The sequence below is a fragment of the Toxoplasma gondii genome, chromosome IV, assembly GCF_000006565.2.
Source record: "Toxoplasma gondii ME49 chromosome IV, whole genome shotgun sequence".
NCBI classification, from domain to species: domain Eukaryota; phylum Apicomplexa; class Conoidasida; order Eucoccidiorida; family Sarcocystidae; genus Toxoplasma; species Toxoplasma gondii.
The window spans coordinates 900,199-922,406 of record NC_031471.1 but is presented as its reverse complement, the minus strand read 5'-3'; the positions used below and the strand labels follow the sequence as shown (position 1 = coordinate 922,406).

At 53.1% G+C, this 22,208-nt stretch overlaps 3 protein-coding genes across 3 annotated transcripts; all 3 read right to left on the bottom strand.

Annotated features, from left to right (window-relative positions):
* Positions 1 to 7: 7 nt before the first annotated feature.
* TGME49_319550 (membrane protein C17G8.08c, putative) lies at positions 8 to 6,341 on the bottom strand. Its single transcript, XM_002369791.2, has 6 exons — positions 5,238 to 6,341; positions 4,119 to 4,341; positions 3,822 to 3,968; positions 2,483 to 2,764; positions 1,656 to 1,754; positions 8 to 1,378 (listed from the first exon to the last, which is right to left on the bottom strand). The coding sequence occupies exons 1-6, from the start codon at positions 5,466 to 5,468 to the stop codon at positions 1,329 to 1,331; spliced, it is 1,032 nt and encodes a 343-aa protein (XP_002369832.2). The 5' UTR covers positions 5,469 to 6,341; the 3' UTR covers positions 8 to 1,328.
* Positions 6,342 to 7,436: 1,095 nt separating this feature from the next.
* MIC3 (microneme protein MIC3) lies at positions 7,437 to 11,395 on the bottom strand. The gene is made up of 2 exons (XM_018782955.1): positions 8,754 to 11,395; positions 7,437 to 8,631 (listed from the first exon to the last, which is right to left on the bottom strand). The coding sequence occupies exons 1-2, from the start codon at positions 9,827 to 9,829 to the stop codon at positions 8,556 to 8,558; spliced, it is 1,152 nt and encodes a 383-aa protein (XP_018638028.1). The 5' UTR covers positions 9,830 to 11,395; the 3' UTR covers positions 7,437 to 8,555.
* A 66-nt stretch (positions 11,396 to 11,461) lies between these two features.
* TGME49_319570 (WD domain, G-beta repeat-containing protein) lies at positions 11,462 to 20,757 on the bottom strand. The gene is made up of 11 exons (XM_018782956.1): positions 19,209 to 20,757; positions 17,550 to 18,020; positions 16,911 to 17,008; positions 16,441 to 16,540; positions 15,886 to 16,175; positions 15,306 to 15,459; positions 14,132 to 14,275; positions 13,302 to 13,407; positions 12,774 to 12,860; positions 11,610 to 12,025; positions 11,462 to 11,538 (listed from the first exon to the last, which is right to left on the bottom strand). Exons 1-10 carry the CDS (start codon positions 19,731 to 19,733, stop codon positions 11,928 to 11,930), a joined length of 2,073 nt encoding a protein of 690 aa, XP_018638029.1. The 5' UTR covers positions 19,734 to 20,757; the 3' UTR covers positions 11,462 to 11,538; positions 11,610 to 11,927.
* Between the last annotated feature and the right edge of the window lie 1,451 nt (positions 20,758 to 22,208).

Sequence of the window (22,208 nt, the reverse complement as noted above, 5' to 3'; positions counted from 1 at the left end):
TTTCAACGTGTTGAATTCATGCAATTCCAGGTTCTCCTGACTGTGGTTCGAAGTCTGCACCCATAGGTGCCGAGGCCTAATGACGAGTCTGTCGATATCTGCTTAGCTTTCTTTTCCTTTGTCGAAGGAAGTTCGCACAGCTCAGGAGACTCGAGAGAGTGAAAAAGAAAAAGCCTTTTAACAACACGCGAACCAGCTCTGTCCGTGGCAGCAGCTTCAGTGTAAAAGGAACATCGTCGTGCGTCTCTGCTTCTTAACGAGAATGTTTACTTGCAGAGCTGCAGCGCGGCCGAGAACCGGAGTGCTTGCTTGTTTGCGGAACGCTTTCGGTGTACTTTATTCCGAGCAGAGAGCACAAGACATGCATCCAGAGACTCTGGCCACAGCTGGAGTTGCATCCGGAGAGACACAGATCGAGAGCGACGAGAGAAAATGTGGAGAGAAGACCTGAAATCCGACTTTGGCCGGACTGTCCTGCGGAGTGTGAAGTGCGAGAGAAGCGGAATCTCGCGACCAACAGACAATCTCGGAGCAGACGCTCCCGGCACACCACGCGAGTTCCTACGGAACACTGTCCAGGCGCCAGGAGACGTGGAATTCGACTTGTGTTGAGACGTTTCTCGGAGACCCCCGCGAAAGGGATGCGTCCTTTTCATTTCACGTTCCCAGGCATCACCGAGACGGCAGAGACAGGAACGCGGGTGTCGCGAACTACACTCGGTGAAGTCGAGGCTCCGCACTCGGCGCACTCGGCCATCTCCCTGCATGCTCCCTGGAGTGTCTGTGTCGATGGCACTCCGAGAAGCAGAGGAACAAACGGCTTCCGCAAAGAGAGGGAAAGGACTTGTGGCAACCGTAAACCTCATACACAACGCCTGAACCACGGCCGAGGTGGACTCGCAGATGTGCTCTGTGCCATTGAAGCCGAGCTCTTTCTCAGCTGGCTTCAGCAGGCCAGTGAGGGCGGTGTCCGGAAAACGCAAGACGCAACTTCTAAAAAACGCGGAACCACCACCAGTTTACGACCGTCACCAACTGCAGAGACAGCGCGCGACGCGGGACTGTCTCGACAGTTGTTTCTCCGAGACAGAGATGCCAGGTTGCAGCAGCTACCGAGACGACATGGAGCGTCTTGTAGCCCCGGTGCAGACAGGCCGTCGGAGGCGAGAGAAGATCAACAGAAGCAGAGCGAAACTCCAACGCGTTGAGTCGGAGACGCTTGACGCCGGAGAAGATGTCGCCATCATGTCGCGCGAGAAAAGAAAGAGCAAACGCGCGGCGCCCGGAACTGCGAGAGGGGGAGGACACAACCCCAAGAATGGAGAAACTCACAGATCTAGGACGGCGCCAAAGATCGCGAAGAGGACGAACATAACGCCTGAGGAGGCGCAAGCAGAAGCAGCAAAACGTGGAGTTGTTCAACTGCGAGATATCGAGCGAAGCAAGCCGGTGCTTAGACCATAGGCCATGTCTTCAGAACAAGCCGGTGGGGCGGATCTCCTTTTCTACCATGTTTTGGCCGCACATTCCCTCAGCGAGGCGGAAACGAAGACAGACGGGTCCTGGGAGTTGTGGAGACGGACTGGACGAAACGCATGTCAACTGGACATTCGAATTCGCGCTTCAACGCGCTGCGTGAAAGGGTGTGGACGTACCGCCCGTGAGCAGGACGACTCTTTCGGAGATGCGCGACGCCAGAACCTTTCCTCCCAGCACCGCTAACGCAGTGCACAGCGCATGGCCAAGAGCAGCTCCTGAGGAGAAAAACGAAACAGGACTCGCAGGAAACGTTCGAAAACGAAGAACCAAACCGTAAATCTCAGTCTTCCAGAAAACGCGCTGCTTGTCACACGCACCCCGACCACAGAAATCTAATGCTGGACACACAACTACAAGTATACAGATATGTCCGTGATTTTACACGGAGATATTTGTGCATGTGTCGGTATGCGGCATTTACGCATTTCAGGAATCGCCTCTAAATAGTTTGCAGAGATATCATGTGTACGCGGAGAAGCTGAGAGCGAAACAGCTCGCTTTTCCCACAGATTCGCCTCAACCTCTTAACGCCTTCACTCCTGAGACATGTCCATGCATATACATAATTATATGTATATATAATTATATATATATAAATCTTTGTAGAAAGACAGCTGTGGACACGACTCGACAGAGTACCTCGACAAAATCGCATCCAACGTGTCTGTGTATATCCACATGCATATATATATGATCACATACAAAATTGTTATGCATACCCATACACGATAAACATATTTACACATATATACACAGAGTGAAATATACAAAAGAGATAAACACACACGGAATAAATATAAATATATCTACATATATGCGGAGTGACACATACAAGAGAGATGAACACACACATCATATATATATGTATATATGTATATATATATATATATATATATGACGAGTGAAGGCCAGTTTTGAGTTGGTTGAGTCTTTCGTTGCGTACCGAGGAAGACTCCAACAACGCTTCTGTCTGCCGCGAGAGCGAAAGTGGAGATTTGCGACCGGTCTCCCCACTCTGCGACGAAGGTCAGGCCGAAGCTTTGCAGAAAGACAGGGCTGAGGAAGGAGGCAAGAGAGGCGTACAGAACAGAGCTCGTGCGGCCCCACAAGGTGCTGCCGGATTCCTGACTTCCGTCGCGATGGAGGACGCGACCCGAAGAAGAAGAAGCCTTCAAAGGACTCGCTGCTTCGTCGCTCGCGTCTGCAGCAGAAGGCGGCGCGTGACCTGCATGCGTGGTGCACAGGAAGGAAACTGTGAGAAAAGGAGGGGGGAAGAGAGCCGTGAGGAAAGCCGCACAAATGCGCACTGCCGACAGGAACCCCACTTGGAGTTCGACGACCGAGTTTGCAGACGCACTTCGAGGAAAAACGCGATCTGCAGGAGACAACTTCGAGCGCGACACCGCCACTGCAAAGTTGCCAGAGCCATGGAGCTGCAAGAGAAAGATGTGTATGCCTCCCAAAGTCCAGCCTTCTCCACTCTGTTTGTGCTAGACACGGATGGAGGCTTCCTGATCGTGTAAAGCTGAGCAGAGACGCGGTGTTCACACGAGGAAGCTCGCATCGGACGCCGTCTGTGGACTGCGAGTGACAAAAAGCAGTGGAGATTCACTCAGGGAGTGAGAAGTTCAGTCTCAGGTTGCGCACCCCCGACGAAAGACACTCGCGCCATACAAGCGAGAGAAAGAACGCGCGCGACACGGAAGAGAACAAAGAAGGAGGCAACCGAGAAGGAAGGGGGAAGCAGACAGAGAGAGCGGATGCGAGGTACGCAGACGTGGACGAGAGGAAGGCGAGATACAGGCGACAACACAAAGCTGCATACGGTGTCTTGAACGTCGTTGCGAGTGTCTCGAGACCAACGACGAAGACACGCACAAAGCCGGCAGAAGAAATGAGGAAAACTGAAAACGCAGAAACACGAAGCGAAACAAATGAAGAAACAAGAAACGCAAACCCGCGGAAGAAGAAACGCCACAAGGGTCGATGGAGCCCCAAGAAAGCGGAGTTCAATGGGACTCCTAGATTCCTCAGGTTGATTAAAAAGACGTCGTTGACAGCTAAAAGTGACGGATTTTAACATCCTGTCGACTTTCACCCTTGGAAGCTGCAGTAGCAGCTTGACTTGCTATCTCCTAAAGCAAGGCGAAAGCAGGCAAACGTGGATCAGAGACCGCGATCGCGGCGAGTCGCACACGAGCGAGAGTGTTGTTTGGAAGGAAAGCTTACAAAAACGTCCGAAAGCAGGCAAAGACTCGAGGAAACACGGAACAAGGACCTACGGTTCTGGGGGCCTTCTCCCTCGGTGTGTGTGGACAAGGCAGAGTCGCTCTGCGTGCTCGGGCCTTGCGGACGCATTTCATTCGAGTCGTCTGTCTCCTTCTTCAGTGCGAGCTCCCTTTCGAGTCGCGACAGCTCTTCGCTGGTGTCTGGACAACAGGACAGAGACGGGAGAAAGAGACGCGGAACCTGAGGAGGCGAAGCGACTCGGTCGAAAGGAGGACGAGGCGATTCCTGGAGACTCGCACCGTTCTAACTCTTTTCCCTTATGTGCGTTGCGGCCTGTCGTTGGTGCCTACCGCCGAAGTCTGCAGAAAAGCCTTCCACGAGCATTTTAACTCCGAAGACAGCGAGCATCGCAATCATGAGCCAGTGGATAATTTCCGGCGAGAGGAGCGCAGGAAGCAGAACGCCTCCAACTGCACTTAGTCCTGTCATCAGCCACAAAGCTGCGATGGATCCGCAGAACACGTACAGCGCGTTCCCTTCCTTCATCGCCAGCAGCCCCGTGATCATGAACGTCTGGAAAAAAGAAAAGTTTTCGGAGGCCAAAAAAAATGGTTGGGCGCTACGAGTGTGGCGTGTGAAAATATGTGGAAGGGAGGCGACGCCGACACGAACAAGAAATGAGAGCAGCACAAAAGAACAAGAAACAAAGAGAGAGGCGAAACACCAGTGAGTGCAAATGGACTACTACGCAATCCGCTATCACATGCAGATAGGGAAAGAGACAGTCAGAAAGAGGGAGCTAGATAGAGATCGATAGGTTAGATAGATATGTAGAGAGACAGACAGCGAGATAGAGAGAGTGACAGACCTAGAGTGCAGGGAAAGCGAAAGTGTCAAGTGCTCCAACGCATCCAGCGCCAGCCTCCTTGAAAACGCGGGAGAAGGCGCCACCGAAGAAAGAAGTGAAACACGAGAGAAGAGGCTGCGAGACGGGGAAGGGAAACGTGGACACGCGTGACTTCGTTTTGAGAAACAAACCTGATATTCAGAGAAGGGGGAAGTGAAAAGAACTTCTGTAGTGCATCTAGGAAAAAATGAGAAGTGCGGGGTAGAGGCGCAGCAGGAAAGGGAGACACACAGAAGGTTGAACAAACATACAGCGAAGGGCAGAGCAGAGAGAGAATCAAGAAAGACAGTGAGAGGGGAAAAAAGGAGAATGACAAGCACTCATGGCGAGAGGACGAGGAAAGAATGGCGGTCGGAGAGAGGAGATATCTCAAGCTATGAGATTACGACAACCGCGTGGGCGACGCCTGCGACACACCACCACCCCACTGGGCTGCTTTTGACAGCTACACGCGTTGTTTCTGTGTATACAAGGTGCACAGATCCAGGCAATTCGGTGTGATACTTCTGCCTTGTGGTGGTTTGATACAGTGGCGGCAGCAAGGAAGCGGGAAGGAACGAACCTTATCGCCTAGTTCAGAACAGATAATGACGAAGAAGGAAGCGACTAAAGTCGAGAGGAAGGAGGCGTCAGAAAGAAGACCTGCGGAGACTTCGTAGGACGAGTTTGCCATCGCGGCGGACGCGAAGGGTGGGAACGAACTGAGCGCCATTTTTGAGGAAACCAACTCGTGAATTTTAGAGACCTCCTTCCTCGCTTTCAGGTGGGCAACCCTGTTCAAACAGTTGCGCATGCAGGTTCCAGGGCCTCTCGAACGGTCGCTTCGCGCTCTCCTCCAGGTTCCTCAGGTTCTCTGACACAGTGCTTTCACTCTCTATCCATCTCCCTTAGCTATCCTTCTCACGCGGCTCTTTCGGCTGGCTTCAGCGACGAATGTGGCGAGGAACGCTGGACAACTTCTTCAACTTCTCTTGACACGGCCTGTCGCCTTTCCACAAGTCCCGCTCGACGACCCAATACAGACCACGGGTGAGCGCGCCACTTTGTCCCCAGACGCAGGGAGTTCTATCGCTGTGCCAAACTCCAATAGACATACACGTGGAATACGAAGGGATTCGACGTGTGCCTTTTTCTAGAGGTCAACAACCGAACTCACGGGAAATAACAGCGAAAGTGTCCAATCGAACTTCGCGGCTGGTCTCCCGTTCCAAATGTGTAACGCGGAACGGGACCAATACAGCAGCACGGAAGGAGCAGACAGGATACCCTGGCAAACTACATGAGAGGAACGCTCGAAATTTCAGCGGAAAAAAGGAAACCCACGTCGGGACAATACTTTGTTTGTCGCCGGCTGTCAGCGCGGTGCTCGCGTCCACCGGAGAAAACGGAGTTGTTGCACAAAGGGAGGACTGCCGAGCGCGGTTACCCATATGGTCCATGGAAACACACCTCCATCGAAACCGGCATGAAATCTGGATCAAGAACCGTGACGCCAGTTGTCATGTGTCTTCGGAGGTCTTGGAGGGCTGTCGACGAGAATATACAAAGCGGCGCGTCGCCTTCGAGCGTAGCGCAGGATGTTTTCAATCAAGAAAAATGAAGTAGTTCCGGAGGCCGGATTCAACTGAACTGAATTCTCCACCGGTGGAAAGTCGATGAAAACTGCGGCAAGAAACAGATTGTGTGTCCACTTCGCTCGACGCATGGAGTGTCTGTACACCCTCCGGTGACTTTCTGTTGCGCTTGTCTACTTCGTAAAATGAGCAGAAGCTGCCAGTGCATGCAACGCGGAGAAAATCGGCGACTAGATGCACACCATGTGGGCCAGAGATGTAGAAGCCCGGGAAGAGGAACGAGTACCAGATATTTCACGCAAAAAAATCTCAGATTCTTGTTTGAAGCCGCGTGTGAATTTCGGCGCGTGCGCATGGACCTGGAAGTAACTCTGAAAGGCGCGATTTCGTGGGCAGCAAAGAAGTCCGGGCCGTGAAGCACTGTCTCGACGCAATGCTTTGACAAACTGAGAATGCATCTTTTAACGGATATGTGACTGCCCGATAGTAGCCTGTAGTTGGTGGTCGCACACTGTTTTCTGGGCCAAGAGTTAAATGCTAGACAACACACACAGAACAAGCGACGCAGCGCGTTGGAAGAAACTAGCCGAGATGACGGTTCCGTTTGCTGTGGAGAACGTTGTTTTACGTGGAGGCTTCGTGGCTCTCAAGAAATCAACTCACTAAGCAATTTCTATCGGCACTCTTCTTCCGGGGAGTAATGGAGAGTGGACAGCAAACCAGCACTCTGCGAGGGACGTAGAAATGCGTAGATCGATTTCAGTGCACAACATTGCTTTTTCGAACGCAAAAAAACACGTATTTGGACGCCCAAAAGCTACGCATTCACGCTGGGAAAAACATGGAGTGCATTCGGATGTACATAGAACGCCTCCAAATGTGCGCGGCATGTCGAGAATTGGCCGCGAGGCCTCACGTTTGTTATTGTGTCTCAAAAAATCCCGTGAAATGTGAGAGGTTCTAGGCTCCTCGAGATTCCCCGAAAACACTGAACACGTCGGGAAACGGAGAGTTGAGATGCACGGAAGCAAAGAAGCTATGGGAAAAGGAGGGGATGGGAGGAGCGGGCGCAATGCAGCAAATAAGACGGAGAGAATGGAAAGAGCGTTGGAGAAGAGAGGCAAGACAGAAAAACGGAGCCAGGCCACCGCGGAAATGGGGCACACGGCTTCCTTCTATGATGTCTACACAAATACAGCTGGTCGAATATTGAGCACAACGCTCACAAGCCGTGTCAAGGACCCAGTGAAGCTCGTAGACAAAGAAACGACGAAAAGCCAACAAGGAAGCACAGTGCCGACCAGACTTCCTGCCGTAGGTTTCAGTCAGATATGTGTGGAGTGTACAACTACCCTAGACAAAGGAAGTCTTGTTTCAGCAGCTTTGTATGCGACTGTAGAAAGGGTAGAGGAATAGGAAGAATCCGATAGCACTGACGGAGACAGAATGACATAAGAAGGTATACTCGACTGTCACGAAAACACTTGTCGAAAAATTGGTGGAAGAGCACTCACAGAAGAGCACCATTACGTCCATTCCCGCATTTCTCTCAGAAATTGCCCCGGGGAGACGAGACTGTTTGCGAGTGCACCTCAGTCAAACGCAGCAAGTGTCGGCGTTGGCTGCTTCTCAAGTAGCTGCTGACTCGAACGTACATTTTCGGATCGCTTGCCTACAGCGAAACGGCGATCATTGTATTGGAGTAAACGCAGCAACAGATCCCTTGCTCTACAACGAGCAAAATGTGTAAAGGCAGGCGATTTCCCCAGAGGTTGACACCGACAAAGCAGGTTCTCATAGAATGAAGAGGCCGCACCTCCTAGTGGCAGAAGCGTTCTTTTCGTAGGCACTTCGGCAGAGATGTCTCACGTTTGATGGGTTCTTATTTCATACATGGTTGGGCGGTTTAGGCTTTCAGACTCGAGAACCATCAGAATTCAAACTTTGCACGCGGCAAAACGCGGGGGTAACCATGTCGTGTGTCGGTGGTAATTAGTGAGGCAGTCTTGCTTTAGTTGGCAGTGTGTCCTCATGTTTTCCCTCGCTGTCTGCGTAAAGGCACAATCTACTTTGTTTTACCTGAACTCGGTTCACAAACCTAACGTTCTCGGTACAAACCCATCTGTGTATCCGCGTGTGAGCCGATCGCTTCGTTGCAGAACTTCTTTCTAGGCCAAGGCCACTATTGCCAGCGGCACAAATCGAAATATTCTCAATCCTTGGCTTAGTGTGGAGACTTTTTACTTCGTGTTACTATTGTTTCTCGAGTCAAACTCTGCATCTTGTCTTTGCGCTGATCTCCGCTCTCAGAGACTCGCTGGGTACCTTCGTCTTGCGACATACGTAGTCGTGTCGTGGTTGCCGGCCCCGTCAAGGGCAAAGCTGTACAGTTACATAAAGGTCAGTTTGTGTCGGTTTTATACAGACGGCGATGATTGCATGCACGGACAGCTGCGAATGGGCGCATTCTCCAATGCTAAAGTAAAGGACAGACTCCAGCTCACTGCTTAATTTTCTCACACGTCACGGTGTGGGCATGGTATCTTGGATGGTAGCCACTGGGGCACTTGAAGACAATATTCATTTTTTCACTCAAGCTCCCCTCGGATCCCGATTCTCCTTTCCCATGGTGGGAGGTTGCGGAAGCAGATCCGGAGTATCCGTTATCGCATTTGCAGGATGACGCGCTGATGCCGAATTCCTTCTCGCATTTCTCAGCCAGCGTGACTTCGACTCCTTCCACACACGACTCCTCCGCCTTGGAAGTCACCTCACGTGAGTACCCTGTGGGGCACTCGCAGGTGTAGCCATTCTCATGCGAGGCGTCATCAATACATCTACCAGGGCTGCAGTTCTCCCTGAAGGCATGACATCCAGTCCTCTTGCATCCTTGTCCCCCTTCCGGGAGGTTCACTAGAGTTTCGCCGTCGCCGCAGGTGCATGTGTAGCTGACTGAATCGACGACGATGCACGTCCCGTTGGGTCCGCACTTCGCGTTCCCTCTTTTTGAACAAGGATCCTCGGAGCAAGTCAACCCAGTGCCGACGAAGCCGTCTTTGCACTTGCAGTGCACACCCCCACCCGCGTCCAAGTTTTCGACGCATTCTGCGTTTTTGTCGCACCGATGGCCCTGCTTTTCACAGCTGCAGTCTCCTCCATAGCTTTTGTCAGGATGGTAGATGAGCGAACTGCTGCAAAAAATCCAGTTGCTGGAGCAGAATTCTCCGCAGCCGCCGGGGCCGCACATGGTCTTGCTGCAGCAAGCGCTCTTGGGGCAACTGGCCCCGATGAAGTACCCGTTGTCAGTGTGCAACTGACGGTTTCGACATGGCTTGCCTTCACTCGAGATAGCACAGAGTTGCGTCTCCTGCTTGCTGGGGGATTGCACAGACGAGTGAGTCTCAGTCACCGCGAAAGACGGAGCAAGACTCTCAGAGACGACTTCGCGGCTCGGCACAACTTTGTCAAAGCTGCCCAGCTGCACAGACTTCTGAATCGGCAAAGCCTCCGCTGGGGTGCACATCCACACGGCCCCACTGAAGGTGAGCGCGTGCAACAGCGCGGACGTCCCGCCTCGCATTTTTACCAGTGTTGGACAAGGAAGTTACACACAGAGTAAGGCGCGCAAACGCGCTGCACTGCCCACAGAAATGCACAGAAACGCACTCTCGACGAGCTGCGACCCACCGCCCGCAAACGTCTTCCCGGAAAAGGTGTGTGTGTGATGGCTGGTTCGAGGGAACCTATCGATTGCGCTAGCAGCAAGTTGAGTGACAGCGTGCGTCGTGCGACAGGGCAAGTGTACCAAAAGTCACATCGGAGGTGTACCGGTGAACGAAGGAGGTTAGAAACAGAAGTGACACGAGCTAGACTCGACCAGAGAGTCTTTTTTCACCGAGCAAGGGGACGCAATGCTGCTGACTCGATGAACGCTCTTCAGTCCCGGCTGGCGACGTCGAGCAACTGGCCGGTCATTGCGACGCGAGAATGCGACGCGAGAATGCGACGCGACACACCAGAGACCCGTGGTCTCCTATTTAGGTGGGTTCCGGTGACACGTCTGTCGAGTTTTTAGCAGCATGTTGCATCACCCCCGTCGCTCGAGCCATTGCAGAGCTACCAAGCACGAGTGGTTACCTAGCAATTGAAGATCGAATCACGCCTGTGTTGCGGCGTGATTGCACGACTCCCCTAAAAGCGACACTGCAGCTCATCGAGCTCCGTGCCAATGGCGGGGACGAGGGTGTGATACTTGTTGACCAGGCGGGACAGCGGCCGCTAACAGTGCACAGTGAGGTCTGATGAACACACTGGAAACTCTGTGACCTTTCGCGCAGCACCGTCAACGACAGTTGTCTCCCGATTTCTGCGGAGGGGACGCTTCCCTGCGGGCGTCGTCCGTGTCGACCGGCTTGTTTTTTCCCGTAGGAGTCTATGGCAAAACTTGACGGTAGGACACGATTTTGGTGAGCAAAAAATGAGGCCGAAGGCGGAAAAACTCAGGACGAGGAAAGTAGGCACAGTGAGGCCTTCCACAAGGGCACTGCTGCCGCTTTTAAAAAGGCGAGTTCAACTAGCTTACAGGGAAATGATTCTCTGCCGAGAGCCTGAATCGCAACATAACGACTCTGAACCTGATGCATTTCCAAAAGTCGCGTGACACGCAACTTCTTGGCACACGGTGCACACCAGAATCGCCACCAAAGAGACGGAGCGGGGCTTGCCGCCGACAGAAGCGACGCACACGCCACTCTTCTGCTTCACATCTCTGTGCCTCTGGAGTTGTGTGTGTCACAAGCGAGTGAAGAAGTTCGCATTCGTTGTCCAGCAAAACGGGACGAAGCCTTCACTTCGTGAGTGGAGAGTCGAGCGGCCTTCCATGTGACCTTTCTGTTCGCCCCCCCCCCCCCCCCCACTTTCCTCCGTGTGCCGCCGTACCTGTCATCCTAGGCGTGGAGAGAGAGTGTGTATAATGCAGAAGTTATCGGCGGCATTTTACGTTATCGTCTCTCATCTCAAAAACGTCTACACTGACATCTACTTCCTCCTACGCGCTGCTGCGGGTGTCACCTAAGGGACATTTACACGCGGTGTGGAGTCATACCAGGGGTGTGAAATGCAGGGAAAAGTACGGAAGAAGAGAAGACTAGACTTCTCGGTCCTGCGCCCTCACTCGGGGGGGTCTGCTAAACTCCGTCCGTTTCGACTCCTATGAGCCGCGCTTCTCAAGGATTTACCTTCCAGCTGTTTCGGAGACAAAAGATTTGTTTCCTCCGAGAACCACATCGACTAGACAACAACCGATGTGACCATGGGTGTCAGCAGATGCCGTACACACGGGGGGTAAGTCGTATGCATACCTCGCAAGTCCACACATTGGTGTGCTTGCATCCATTTTTGAAAGCATACGCATGCACTTGTATGCACCAGCATGACGACCGCTGTGGACGCCCCGTGCTTCTCTGAAAACTTGTGTGAACTTGTTTGCTTCGGGATGCCTCTCCCGACCCCAAAACAGAGGAGGTCGGAGGAACAAAGGAAAAGTACGGTGAGTGAGCGACGATGCAGGGTCCAGAAACTAGGTAAGTCCAGCGAAACGAATAGAAGCTGAACAGAAATGGCAACGGGAACGGGCAAATTTGACTGGGAAACTCAAGGCGAAGACAGTGGACATCTCGTCATGCAGGTCCTTCACTTTTCTTCAACTGTTTCTCGGCGAGTTCCTTCTGCTGAGCGCGATTGCAGCTCCAGAGCTTGACTGTGCAGTCGAGGGATCCTGTACAGTCGACAACAAAATACAGAAGCAGCGGAAACAACGAATGTGCGAAAGAGAAACATGTGGAAAGAAAATGTCCTCGAAAAAGGAGGAACAACCCACGCGCCGTAGATAAAAGAGAGACTCATCTATGCGCGGTCACTACCTTACTTGCCAATGCAGACATACGGTTTCTTGGATCCGTCGGCAAACCTACTGTGCACGGACTTAGGTGCATGGGTAAACACATGAAAAGAGAAAGGCTTATTTCGAACCCCCAGCTCTGCAGCCCTGTCGCTTATCGGTTTGCCTTCTTCATGTGATAGCTGCCTTCCACCTCACATGCGGGTGCTTCTCTCATCCACTCCGATTCTATCAAATTTCCCTGTCGTCACCTCAATGGCCTCACACATACATACAGTGAAACCGAACATATTCAGAGGCACTGGGAGGCATAATGCGATGTGCCAATCTTCACATGAAGCAAAAAGAATTGTTCTTCCCAAGAGGAATTCGAGCACTCATCCGCATATATATATATATATATATATAACTATACATATATGTATATAGATTACTATATATATATATATATATATATATAACCTGCTAACGCCTCTACACGACTGATCACGAACATATCCGTCACAGTTGAAAGCGTAGTTTAAGATGGCGGTGGGCCTCTCGTTCTTTTTACGCGGGAATACGCATGCAAGTCTCTCCATGCATTGCATGTTTTTCCACTTCCCTCCAACGTGTTTCGCCTCACCGCTCGCGAGCAGCTGCGTCGACAAATCGAAGCCAAGACATGTGACGAACTGGGAGTGAGCGGATGAGAGAACTCGCTCGCATGCGCCTGCGAAGAAACACCGAGAGGAGCCCCGTTGTGTTCACTGTTGAAGGCCTTCCAGATGCCTTGCTCGTTTACAGAAAAGTGTAGAAGTCTGGCCTTGACAAAGATCCACACGTAACCCCCAGCCACCAGAAAGCATCTGCGCCCCGAGAAACAGAATTAACCGAAGCACGCTGGACAGCGAACGCAGCGTTTCTCTGCTACTGACTTTCGAATCGTTTTATAATAACTGAAGATTGTTTTCGTGAGATGGCGTCGGCACTCCTCCATAGGATTGCAGTCCACCTCCTTGCCAGCTGGCCCACTTAGTGCGGTGGCTTTACCGTCTCTCTTCCCTCCGTTGGGATCTGCGTAAGCCTCGATCTGTGCATGCGTTCATCCTCTGCTTCTCGCTGTGCCTTGGCCTTTGCGCCGACAACGAATGCCCCAGCTTTCCGTTCTCACCAGATAGAATATTCCAGCACCGAATCGAACGATCGTCACTGCAAGAAATAATGTGAGACCCTCCGGGATGAAGCACGACGCGGCGGACCCAGTTGTCATGGCCAACCTGAAAAAACGCGTACACCCCAGCTGCCCTGCATGCACCGAAAAACTGTTCCTCTCCACCTAACACCTTCTCGGTGAATCTCTCAACTGAAATACGGCTGCGTCCACATAAAAAAAACGAATATAGATGTAGAGTGAGACACGGACAAAACAAAACATACGTCTTCGCTACATGGACTTCATCGTGAGATACACACACATACATAGATATATACGGATATAACGAGAAAGGGAGAAAACAGACACACTTCCTGTAAAAAACGGTTCAGGGTTCATGTATATATATATATACATATATATACATATATATACATATATATATATATATACGCTGAAGAGAAAATAGACACACGGGGGCGCATTCCCCCTCAGAAGAGTCACTATTTTATAAATGCATCTTATGGATATGGAAGCGAGTATTTCGAAACAGAGACTCTGGCGGCATACGTGCTGTCTGCATTCTCTTTACGGTCGAAAACACACATGCGTCCACAGCCGTCTCGTCTGTGACTCAGTCGCGTCGTGGTCTGTCTCTCCTCCGTTGCCCGCTTCTTCTCCCTCTCCCTTCCCATCTCCCCCCTCCTCTTTTTCACTTCTCCCTTCCTTCTTCCTTCTTCCTTCTTCTTCAGCGCTTTACTGTTCTTCTGCAACTCCCGCTTCTTTCTCTCTTCTTTCGGTGTACTTTATTCGCTCTTCTCCATCACCGTAGATCACTTTTCGCTCACAAAGACATGCATGGTTGTGCCTTGCATAGCATCCCACATGCGCAACGTTCGATCTCTTGATGCAGAAAAGAGGACAAGGCCAGCGACCCGCAAGACGCTGCTGGTGCCGGCAGACTTCTCAGTTTCCTGAAGAGCTGTTTCGTCCTGCATGCAGCAAAGAAGTGGAAGTGCGATGCCAAGCCACAGTCTCTCAAAGCAGAAGGGAAGCGCAGACGCGAGTCTCGCACGGTGACAGTCGGAAGCCACAAACTCGTGGGCGCAGCAGGAAATCGTCTTTTGGAAATTCGAGTGTTTTACATTCGAGGCTTCCACCTCTCCAGGTCTGTGGCGCAGGACATTCGGCATGCAGGGAAGCACGCAGAAGAGAGAGACCTGTTTTGTCAGAGACGTCAGTCGCCTCTGCAGAGACCTGCGTCGGTGCGCTGCAGCTTGGGCGTGATGCAACGGGTCGATCGCCCAGAAAACGCGGCTCTGATCACCGTAGCGTCTGAGAAGTTGCTTTCCTCTTTCTTTGGCACACGCAAGCGAATCTCTCCCTCTCTCGCGCGCCTCGAGCAAGGACTCGCAAAGACGGTAACGAGCCGACTGGGTTGTCTGTATCTCTTCCTGCACCGGTTGTGAACGCCGGTGGTCTCTATTCGTTCCACAGCAAACGAGGACGCTTCACAACGGACCCTGGCGTCGCGGAGCCGTCCCTGTGGTCGGCTCACGCAGATCGCGTCTGTCCCCCCAAAAGGCAAATGCACACAGTTCAGGCGGTGGTGCTCTTTTTCGACGCGCAGCTTGTGCTGGTTCTTGAGGAGCCTCGGAAGCATCAGCAGAGTTGCGCGCCGTTCCATGTGTGTGCTTGTCTGGGGAAACCAGCTTCGCTGCAGAACTCGCGCCCCCTCGACAGAGCGTGAGCGGATGGAGCAGAAAGACCTCGAACCGTTTTGTGAACTGCTTCGCCTTCCCGTTGAAGGCGGCCCACGGCCGCCAAAGACCAGCACAGAGTGGTGTTAAACGCAGGTCCATCCAAAACCGGTGGTTTGTCCATCTTTATGTCATCAACATGCCAATGCAATATCAAGAACGGTGAAACGCATTTGAGTCACATACCAACCGGGAGCGAGAACGACCAGGCCGTGTCTCCCCTAGAGCGAAACGCTGTCGAGAATGGGTGGCGTCCACTTACGAGAATACTTCCAGGGAGAGGCGAAGGAGCTCGCTTCTGAGCGTGAAGCAGCCGAAGCATTTTTTCTGACGCAAAGACGACACTCTCAACCACGTGCGAGTGTCCGGTCATCTCCCGAACTGAAACGCCCAAGTCGTAGCGCCAGAGAGTCACTCTGAAAAAACGAAACGTTCACACAGGCCTTTCCACGTGGACCTGGCGACGCTCGATTTGAGGGCGCCCCAACTTCACCACTTCATTGTTTTTACGACCCATTTCCCCCTCAGAAAAAGCGAATCCAAAGGGTCCTTTGGCAGATCTCAACGAGGGGAAGAACAAACCGGGCCGCAGAGCACCCTGACTCTCTATATCCACTGTGAAGCCACAGACGGCAACGCCCCAGAGACAGACCTTTTCTCCACCCAGACAGGTTCTATACCTTCGCCGACATATCCTTAAAACCTTTCAGAAACACCTGCTGGTCTCCAGGGAGACAGACCTAGCGGCTGTGCGTGTCTCAGCAGCCTTTCAGCTCCTCGCCACAGGGTGGAAGACACCGGCTTCGCGTCTGTGCAAAGTATGCGTCGCGCATGTTTCTTACTTTTGACCGTTGCCACAGCTCGCAAAGACTTTCGCGGCCCGCAGCGACTCTTCGGGGACGGCGACGTCTCGAATCCACGCCTCCTTGTTGAGCGAAAAAGACTCCTCAGGCGACGGCGAGAACGTCCGGAGACAGAGTCCCGAGGCGAGAGACCACAGCTTTACTGTTCCATCACGTGAGCAGGAGAAGACGAAGAGCGAGGAGACAGAGGAAACGTCTGGTGAGGCGCTGAAGGCCGAGCACGGCTGGGCGCCTGCACGCGAGCCCGCGAGTTCACAGAACTGCAGCGCCTGAAAAAAACAGAAACCGAGTCTCCCCCAGATGTGGAAGCCGCCGGAGAGCAGGCGAGACACGGAGAGGGTACGCCATGCTGCTGGAGATGAAGTGGACGGGAGAAGGACTGCGAAACAAAGGGAGAGGGGTGGACGGGCAGATGAGGGGAGAGAGGGGAAGAGAGCACGGCGAGGAGACGAGGGAGAATAAAGATACCAGGGAGGAGAGGCGAGGAAAGAAGCGCGAAGAAAGCGCTGAAATAGGGTCTGTCTAGAGCCTTACAGAAACGACGTCGTCATGACCCTGAAGTGTCCTGAAAGGTTCGTAGTTCTGCTGCACATCGAAGATGCGCACTGTCATGTCCGAGGATGCACTTCCGAACCTGAGAGAAAAATGCAGACCCGGCTGTGACAACAACTCAGCAGTCGGCTGCGCAGAGAGAAAAAACAGAGACACTGCGCAGGGAAGCAAAGACGCCGCAGTGGAGTGCGAGAGACCAACTCTCCGGCGATGGAGGCTCGAAAGAGAGGCGAGCGAGGAAAGAGAAAGCTGAAGCAAGAGGCAGACGCCACCCAGGAGGGAAAACAACCGCACAGACGGAAAGGCGGCAGGAGAGAACCCACACACGTAGGGAGTCGTAGAAAGAGGGAGAGCGCGACAAAAGAAAAAGAAAACGGAATAAAAGAAGCGCCACGGTGAAATCTGTGAGGCGAGCAGGTTGCCGAAGAAAACTCCGACGGACACCCACGCACCAGCGGCCGGACGGATCGAAGGCAACGTCATTGACGGATGCACTGTGAGCCTTGAACTGACTCTCGAACTTGCCCGAGTTTCGCATGATATGGAACACCTGAGAGAAAAGAGAGACACTTGCAGTCTTCTTTGCGTTTTGAAGAAGAAAACCTCCCAGGCAGGGAGTGTATCGAGAGGCGTGTATCGACCGCCTCGTCCCCCCAAATCCACGTCGTTCCAACAGTACCGGTTTTAACTATAGAAGCGTCGAGTATTATCCATATTATCCATACATGCCAGGCGTAAAAAGCGTTCATCCACTTACTAAACAGGTGCCCTTCTGTGCCTCTGCCTTTCGGTCACACCCCATGCAATTGAGATGTTTCCCTCTTTGTCTCTCGAAACGTAACAGTCTCAGGTTCTCACAACCACGGAAAAGCTTTTTCTTGGAAAGACGCCTCCCTGTAACATGATGTAGTCCGCTGCTCTCCACGCGTGGACACCCCTGCGTTTGTGTCTCGTCCTTCTCTTCAGCAAGTTCGCTTCCGTCCTCTCTCTCACTCTCCGAGGCTGGCGTATCTTCCTCTCTCCTCTTCTCCTTTCAATCCGCCTTCTTCCCTCTCTCCTCTCTTTTTCTCTCGTCCTCAACCTTCCCTCACCCGGACGATGCCGTCGTCTGCGGCAGTGACGAGCTGAGCCAGAAGGGGATGAACTGCGAGGGCGTTGACGGGGCACCTTTGGCCCGGGAGTACGTACACCGCAGGTCCGGCAGGGAGCGTGAGGGATCTCTCTTCTCTCTTCGCTGAGTCCTCAGCTGTGTGGACAGCGGCCTCCTTGTCCTTCTCTACCGCCCCGTTCGCCCCTGAGGGCTCCGAAGCGAACGCGTCTCCTCCTGCGTCTCGTCCTGCAGCCGCCGACATGAGGAGAGCGATCTGCTCTTGCTGTCGACTCACCTGATTCTGCAGACGCGCCACAGACGCCTGCAAGCGCGCTGTCGCCGCCCATCGCCGCGGGAGCAGGTCGGCGTCCATGTCGAGAGCCGCAGACAGTCTTTCTCGCCCGGGAGATGCCCCTTCGTTCTCGAGGTTCCCTCCACTCGAGGCGTCTGCAGACACTCCCGCGGTGCCCCCCTAAAGCAGACGCAGAGAGAGAAAAGGCGAGGGAAAACAGGCGAAAATCAGAAAAAAAGACAGAGAAAAAGGAAAAACCGAGAAAACGCGTGATGTTGAGGGGCTCAGAAGCACGCAGTGAGACGGGGGGAGAGACAGAACAGCCACGGGAACAGGCGCAGCGGGAACCCCGAGAAGATGAGAAAGATGCCGGGGAGGGAAGAGCAGAAAAAACGGAGAGGGCAGCAGAAAAAACGGAGAGGGGAGCAGAAAAAACGGAGAGGGGAGCAGAAAAAACGGAGAGGGGAGCAGAAAAAACGGAGAGGGGAGATCAGAAAAAACGGAGAGGGGAGCAGAAAAAAAGGAGGGGAGACGAGGAAGACAGACACATGCTGAAAGAAGGGATAGGGACAAACGAAAGCAAGAGTCCACGACAGAGGCTCTGGGGATCTGCAACGCGAAGTGAAGAGCCGCAGTGTGTCGAAGAGGCGAATCGAATCACGAGTGAAAAAGGAAGGACGCAAATAGGAGACGACACTGTGAAGGAGAGGAAAAGCGAAGAGACTGTCTGGCTGTCTGATCTGACGGAGAACAATGTGACCGAGGCCAGTCAGAAAAGCAGCGCAGATTCCTCTCGTGCAGGCGAGACTGGTGAAAAGAGGCGAGAGCTCCGGGCGTCTCCAGAGACTCAAGGATGCCACAAATGACGAGTCCACTGTGTTCCTCATGTCGAGCGTCCGTACACCAGAGACATCGAACCCCACGCGTCGCGTTTTTTTCGCTGCATATATTCATCAACCTTCGCAACTGCATCTGAATTTCTCTTCCAAAGAGGAAAAACGCTCAAGAGAAGCTCCAGTCTGTTCGACCTGCATGCAGATTCTACAAGACGTCACTTCTGCCGAGAGAAACCTCTGCGTCGCCTGAAACCGTTTACACTCGCTTCCGGCTCTGGTCTGCGTTCAAGCCTGTTTGCATGTCTCCTAGATCTCCAGCGCAAGCGGTCACCTCTGTCCCACATGTCTTTCGTGTCCACCACTTGAGGTGTACATACAGCCGCGGCCATCTGGCGAGGGCGGCTGCGAGCAACGTTCTCGACCTGGACTGCGTCTGAGGATCCGGCGGCGTTCGCGCAGCTCCTGTCGAAACGGATGTCGCGCCTGCGTAGTGACTGTGAAGCCCCTCCCTCCCATCTTTTTTTCGACTTACATGGAGTTGTGCTTCCTCTTGGAACACCCGCGCCGTCTCTGGGAACCGCTGCTGGAGGTAGAGGAGCAACGCCTGGTGCAGCTGCTCCTCCTGTCGCTTTCGCAGAGACATCGGCGTCAGCACGAAAGGCTCAACAGTCTCGCGCGGGTCCGAGTCGATCGCACAGGCTGGAACAACGCAGAAGAAGCAAAGTTCGGAGATGGAACAGGAACGAACCTTTAGAGAGCGAACCTCTTGCGCTGTAACGTAGGTGGGGTCGCACAAGAGAGGGCAGAATGGAGGGGGAAAAAGTGAAGCACGAGCCAGGAAACGGCGTTGTCCTCTTCTCTGCGTAAATCGAGTGATGCTTGACAAGTTCCTCCTCTTCAGCTCACTGCGTCCGTCAACGCAGACTCGAACAGTTCGCAGGGGGTTCTTCCAGAAAAAATCACTTTCGAGAGTCTTGGAAGCAAACAGAAACCAGGAGGCTCGTGCTGTGAAACGCTGCTCGCGACCGAACCGTCTTGCTGTTCCTCGGAAGTCCATTGAACGGACTTGACGCGACTTTTCTTTCGCGTCCTTGGCTCGGACTGTGCTTCTCTTCCTTCCTGTGCATATCGTCGTCTCTTCTAGCCACTTGTGCTCAGATCTCGACGCAGACACACAGCACCATGCATGTGCATTACGCGCGTACAAAGAGAAGGACCCCAGAGTGCCGTCAGCAGTTGCGTTGAAACGAGAAACACAGGGCTCAACAACAGTGTCATGTCTGTGTCCATTCTTTTTGTCGCGATGCCTGTCGCATCTTCGCGTTCCTCAAAAGCGCGCTTGTGTCTTCTTCGACGGCTTCGTCCTGCTCACACTTGAGCACCTCCCAGTGCATAAAAGCATGAAGGTCCCTCAAACGATGAAGAAGACTCCGCTGCGCCGAGAGGCCGAGCGAATGCGGAGTGAGCTTCACGGCGACCGCCACTGAACGTCAAAACGCTTCGCAGAATTAACCGTCGTTTGCAGTCCACTGGGCATGTGCGAAACTATAGCCGAAGAGTCGAGGTTGTCCAAAATTCGACGCGAAAAAGAAGGAACTTCCTCTCGCTCCTAACCAGATGCAAGGCGCTGAAGACCCAGCCTCGTTTCTCCAGTCACCCTGCAAGAAGTTCTCGAGGGTGGGAGAGTCCACGAAAACTTCTTTTTTCAAAAGACCTACCTCTGCTGACGGCCTGCTGGGAGCGAAAGCGAGGAGAAGAGAAGCGTCATGAAACTCAATCGGCGTCGAAAAGAACCTGAGGCTCGGCAGGCGTCGGGTCGCGGGGGAAAAGTCAAAACATGCTTAGCATTTTAACACCAAGAGCCGTTTCAAGAGAAGTTCTCTACACCGTAAAAGCGGAAGTTGCCGAACGAAACAGCGAGGCCGTTGGTTCTTCGTTTCAAGCGGGAAAACTGCCGCAACAGCGACATCTACCTTCGCTTTCTCCACCAGCGCGGCATGTGTGTGTGTGTGTCGACGCTTTCGTCAACTGACGCGCGCGCCTCACTGCAGAGGGAAAGTCGCGATCTCTTTGTTTTTTCGCTCGAAACACTGATCAGACCACTGGAGAGGCAGTCCAGTCTGTGTCTTCCGAGAATCGACGCGAAACCAGCAGTTGGGCGCGGAGAGCCCGCGAACTTTTCCACATGCAAATGGCGCCGACTCGCGCGAGTGACGCGCGTGCACGGGAGAGCGGGGAAACAGAGGCGTCGTCGCGTCACGCAAACGCCACAAATTTGCTTTTTTTCAACCTCAGACGTGGAAAGCAGTTCTCAATTTCGAAGGAGAAAAGGCGCTGCCTTTTTCCAAGCAGAGGACCAGTTCCGCTCGCGTCCCTTCCCCCGAAAAAGAACCACCCCCGTGCTCAGGAAGCCCCAAAAAAGAACGCTGATTCAGATTCAGCAAATCCTTGAGTCTTCACACGAAGAAAACTTTCCAGCTGCGTTCTCCAGCGCCTTCACATGCAAAAGGTCTACCACTTCTGCGTGCCAGGTCTTCTGCCTCCTCGCTGGACGCGTTTCTTCGGGAAACACACGCTGTTGTCCCGTTCTTCGCGAGAGAGGCTCTCTCGAGGCAGACGCAGCCCGTGCGTCCTGCCTCCAGAGACAACAAATGGGGAACCGGCGCTTGACGCAATGGAGGCAAAACTGAAGAACCTTTTGGGGCTTCGCGCGTGATTTCAGTGCGACGTTTGCGGAAGGCTGAAGGTGTTGGCCTGGCCTCCGGACGAGTCGTGGCACAAGAAGCTTTGTTAGTTGTCACCTCACAAGTCTGCAGGCTGCAGGCGAAAAGCGCAACACACGCAGCGAGAGTCCGCAGTTCATCTCTCGACTGCTTTTCTCAGAAAACCTGAGCGAGACGTGTAGTTCGCGACGGACCTAGCCAAAGTCTTGACGTTTCTTCGGAGAGCGTGACGCGCGCAGTGCGTGGAAGGTCGTTCTCACCGGCTTCTCGAGCGTGCAAACCTCTTGGAAGCTGGATGGAGTCCGAGCAGAAAACGATCTCGTCGCGTTCCAGGGCTCTCTGAGAGTCTCCAGCGACTTGCCACGTCTGCAATACGCTCCCAAGTACCGTTTTTTGCGTGCCCCGCGCAACAAGGAAAACAGAAAATTTCACTGGACACAGTCGAGTGCCGCCAGTCGGGGAGTTGCGCCGACAACACGATAAAAACGTTTACTGCGTCGCACACATAGACAGCATTCTCTGAAACGAGTTTCAGCTCTCTGTGAATCCGAGAGAGGGGCTTGCGTGTTTGCGAACCTCTGGAGAAAATATCAAGGTAAAGGCTGCAGCGACCCAAGATTCAACGACTCACGTCGTCAGACCCTTCGAACAATCTCGCCGAGGGAAGAACTGATGTCGAAACTTGGAACTCGTCGAACCCTGTAGACACATGTGGAGATCTCTGAAACTCTTTTTTTACATCCTGGAAAGGAAAAGGTGGGATGCAAAGTGCAAAAAAAAATGTCTGGAGTTTAGGTGAAAAAACCTCT

Bases quoted from the DNA above. Each gene is read 5' to 3' on its own strand.
- TGME49_319550 (XM_002369791.2), bottom strand. From the start codon at position 5,468: ATGCGCAACTGTTTGAACAGGGTTGCCCACCTGAAAGCGAGGAAGGAG. The intron at 3,969-4,118 runs GTAGGCACCAAC...CCTGTTGTCCAG, and splicing joins CTTTTCTGCAGACTTCGGCG to ACACCAGCGAAGAGCTGTCG. The intron at 1,755-2,482 runs GTACGCAACGAA...TTTTCTCCTCAG, and splicing joins CGTTGTTGGAGTCTTCCTCG to GAGCTGCTCTTGGCCATGCG.
- MIC3 (XM_018782955.1), bottom strand. From the start codon at position 9,829: ATGCGAGGCGGGACGTCCGCGCTGTTGCACGCGCTCACCTTCAGTGGG. The intron at 8,632-8,753 runs GTGAGCTGGAGT...GTAACTGTACAG, and splicing joins ACGTGTGAGAAAATTAAGCA to CTTTGCCCTTGACGGGGCCG.
- TGME49_319570 (XM_018782956.1), bottom strand. From the start codon at position 19,733: ATGGACTTCCGAGGAACAGCAAGACGGTTCGGTCGCGAGCAGCGTTTC. The intron at 16,176-16,440 runs GTAAGGCTCTAG...TGTTTTTTTCAG, and splicing joins GTCATGACGACGTCGTTTCT to GCGCTGCAGTTCTGTGAACT. The intron at 14,276-15,305 runs GTAAGTGGACGC...TGCTGCATGCAG, and splicing joins CTCTCCCTGGAAGTATTCTC to GACGAAACAGCTCTTCAGGA.